The 2622-nt window shown below is 39.6% G+C and overlaps 1 protein-coding gene across 2 annotated transcripts; it reads left to right on the top strand.

Moving 5' to 3' along the window:
• LOC109834437 (probable cellulose synthase A catalytic subunit 8 [UDP-forming]) lies at window positions 340-2101 on the top strand. 2 transcript variants are annotated; one of them, XM_020402454.1, is made up of 6 exons: window positions 340-425; window positions 546-829; window positions 1027-1222; window positions 1301-1524; window positions 1709-1805; window positions 1893-2101. In XM_020402454.1, the coding sequence occupies exons 2-6, from the start codon at window positions 806-808 to the stop codon at window positions 2084-2086; spliced, it is 735 nt and encodes a 244-aa protein (XP_020258043.1). In that variant the 5' UTR covers window positions 340-425; window positions 546-805; the 3' UTR covers window positions 2087-2101. The 2 variants fall into 2 exon arrangements, with proteins under 2 accessions (XP_020258043.1, XP_020258044.1); XM_020402455.1 differs by lacking the exon at window positions 340-425 and having other exon boundaries at window positions 470-640; window positions 732-829.

Below are 2622 nucleotides of genomic sequence, written 5' to 3'. Positions count from 1 at the left end.
GCAACGCCGACGAAAGTCTCAGCTAAAATATAGGCGCTCACAGGAATTCAGATATTTTAAAGTATAAAATTGATAATTCTTTTCCTCTTTCTTTATTTGGAAGTTTTGCATAAAAGTCACAGTTCATGTACTTTTTTGTAACTCTTACCCAAGTAGTAGATTCAACTGCCCCTTTCGTACATGTCATTTATGGAATTTAAACGATGCCAAGCGAACTGACAATTTTATCAAAATATCGCTAAATTAGTACTTTCTTATTACTATTGAGATTTTTATGAACCACTTTATCGTATTTTTCGGGTCCTCGTCCTGTAAATATGGAAACTTCATCGGACCTCCGTGCAAATTTCTCCCCCTTCCGCTTTCGCAGTTTGAGAGGGGCAGAGGGAGAATGTCTGCGTCCAAAAATTGATCCTTTTATAACGGTTACGACGTCGCTTTCACTCCAAGCTACCATTTTTCTTTTTCTTTCTTTATTATAATTTAAATATTATATTATATATCACTCTCTCTTTCTCTCTCCCCCCCTTTTTATTACTCTATAGGCGGAGACGGAGAGCTGCTGCCGCTGCAGTTTGTAGAGGGATCGTCATCGTCTCTCTCTGTGAGGCAATTGATCGAACACCCTGCGAATTATTTGGTACGGAGTCAGGTCTAGTCGGATTCACTGGGATCTCTGGTTTTGTGTTTTTTTTAACGAGTTAGGGTTTCAAATTTTGGCCGGGATGAAGTCAAATTGAAGAAAGATCCGGTGAAATTCGAGCTCTTCTTCACTTGGATCTGTTGAGGAACTCCAAAGGAGTCAATGGAGGTCGACGGCGAGATTGGGGTCGGTATATTTTTCATTGGTCTCAGCTCAAATGTCGTCAATTTGATATGCTTTTTTTTTGTAATTTGGATGAAAGCTCATGCATTGACTTGAAAGATCTAATTCTTAATCAAACCTCAGCTTCAATGTAGCTTCCTTAGTTGGAAATTTTGAGCTTCTAGCATTGATTCAGTGTTATAACTTTGGTTGTAATGAAGAAACATGGAAAGATTACTGGAGCCCAGCAAGTCTGCCAGATCTGCGGCGATGGCGTTGGCAGTAACGCCGACGGCGAGCTTTTCGTTGCTTGCGACGTCTGTGGATTCCCCGTGTGCCGCCCGTGTTATGAGTATGAGAGGAAGGATGGCAATCAATCTTGCCCACAGTGCAAAACCAAGTACAAGAGACGCAAAGGTTTGGTTTTTGACATTAAGGTCTCATTTTGATCATTTTGGACATAGAATGTGTACTGAGAATTGTCTTGATTGTTAGGGAGCCCGGTGATTCGTGGTGAGGAAGGAGATGATGGGGATGATGATGATGTGAGTGATTACAATTATCCTTCAGGAGGGAAGGATCAGAAGCAGAAGATCGCCGAGAGGATATTGCTGAGCTGGCGTACAAACTATGGCAGAGGGGAGGATATTGGGCCTCCAAAGTATGACAGTGGAGAGATTCCTCGGAATCACATTCCTCTGCTTACACATAGCCAGCCGGTATATTTTTTATACATGGAACTTAACTTCTTTTGCTTATGAAATTAATTAAATTTAATGGAGGAGATGATCCTTAATAGAACTTAATGGATCAACACCAAAATTTTTGGATATGTCTTTTTTGTTGTCGTAACGAATGTGCCTTGGCATATGTGGTTTTATTTTTTATATGTTTCCTTTGCAGGTCTCGGGAGAATTGCCTGGAGCATCTCCTGATATGTCTCCCGCAGGTGGCGCTGGTGGGAAGCGTGTGCATCCTCTGCCTTATGTGAATCACTCACGTATGTTGTTTACATGTTATTGCTTTTCTGTTCTTGAAACACTGTGTTTTTATGTATATTTATATGCATGTTCTCCTCGATAAGCAGCTAACCCGTCGAGGGAGTTTTCTGGAGGTTTTGGCAATGTTGCATGGAAGGAGAGGGTTGATGGATGGAAGACAAAGCAGGAAAAAAATGGAATTCCCATGACCAATGCTACTAGCCATCCTCCTTCTGAAGGAAGGGGAGTCGGTGACATTGATGCAACTACAGATTACAATATGGATGATGCTTTACTGTAAGTTTGCTTTGATGTGGATCTTTTTCATTTTCCCTATGCTTTGAATACAGTATTCTTGTTGACAAACAGATCCATAATTTTACTTCTTTTTGAGAAGTAAGTTCACAAAGTCATAAATACTGAACAGGAAGCTTGAATAAGTAAACTTTCTTGTTTTACTTTTTTTTTTTGCAATAATGCTGGTTTCAAGGATCTGTAGCATCACAACAGAAATTTAGCTTATCTATTATCTTCATATAATTTCTTGAATTGCTCGTCTGGTTGTTATTTGAAAATTGGATTGTTTGTAATACTCTCTTCACATGAAGTCACGTGAACCTTGATGAGGTGGAGAAAATAAGTCAACTGGGTCCTGTTTATTGCATGTTTAATGGAGGTTCCTTGCTTTATAAGAAATTACCGTCCTGTAATCTTAATTCACTATTTCTTTAGAATGAGAATTTCCTTGCCTCACATTTTCTTCATGCTTCTGATGAAATAGTCAAGGTCACCCACTTTCTCCTGGTAATATTGAAGAGAGCAAACTTCCTAGTCACG

Source organism: Asparagus officinalis, chromosome 3 (genome assembly GCF_001876935.1).
Source record: "Asparagus officinalis chromosome 3, Aspof.V1, whole genome shotgun sequence".
NCBI lineage: Eukaryota > Viridiplantae > Streptophyta > Magnoliopsida > Asparagales > Asparagaceae > Asparagus > Asparagus officinalis.
The sequence above is the reverse complement of the archived record's forward strand: the minus strand, read 5'-3'. Positions and strand labels throughout refer to the sequence as shown.

What these genes read in the sequence shown, in the direction of transcription:
- LOC109834437 (XM_020402454.1), top strand. Translation starts at nt 806, where the DNA reads ATGGAGGTCGACGGCGAGATTGGG. An exon ending in CAAGTACAAGAGACGCAAAG is followed by an intron (nt 1,223 to 1,300) that starts GTTTGGTTTTTG and finishes CTTGATTGTTAG; the next exon opens with GGAGCCCGGTGATTCGTGGT. An exon ending in GCCTTATGTGAATCACTCAC is followed by an intron (nt 1,806 to 1,892) that starts GTATGTTGTTTA and finishes CTCGATAAGCAG; the next exon opens with CTAACCCGTCGAGGGAGTTT.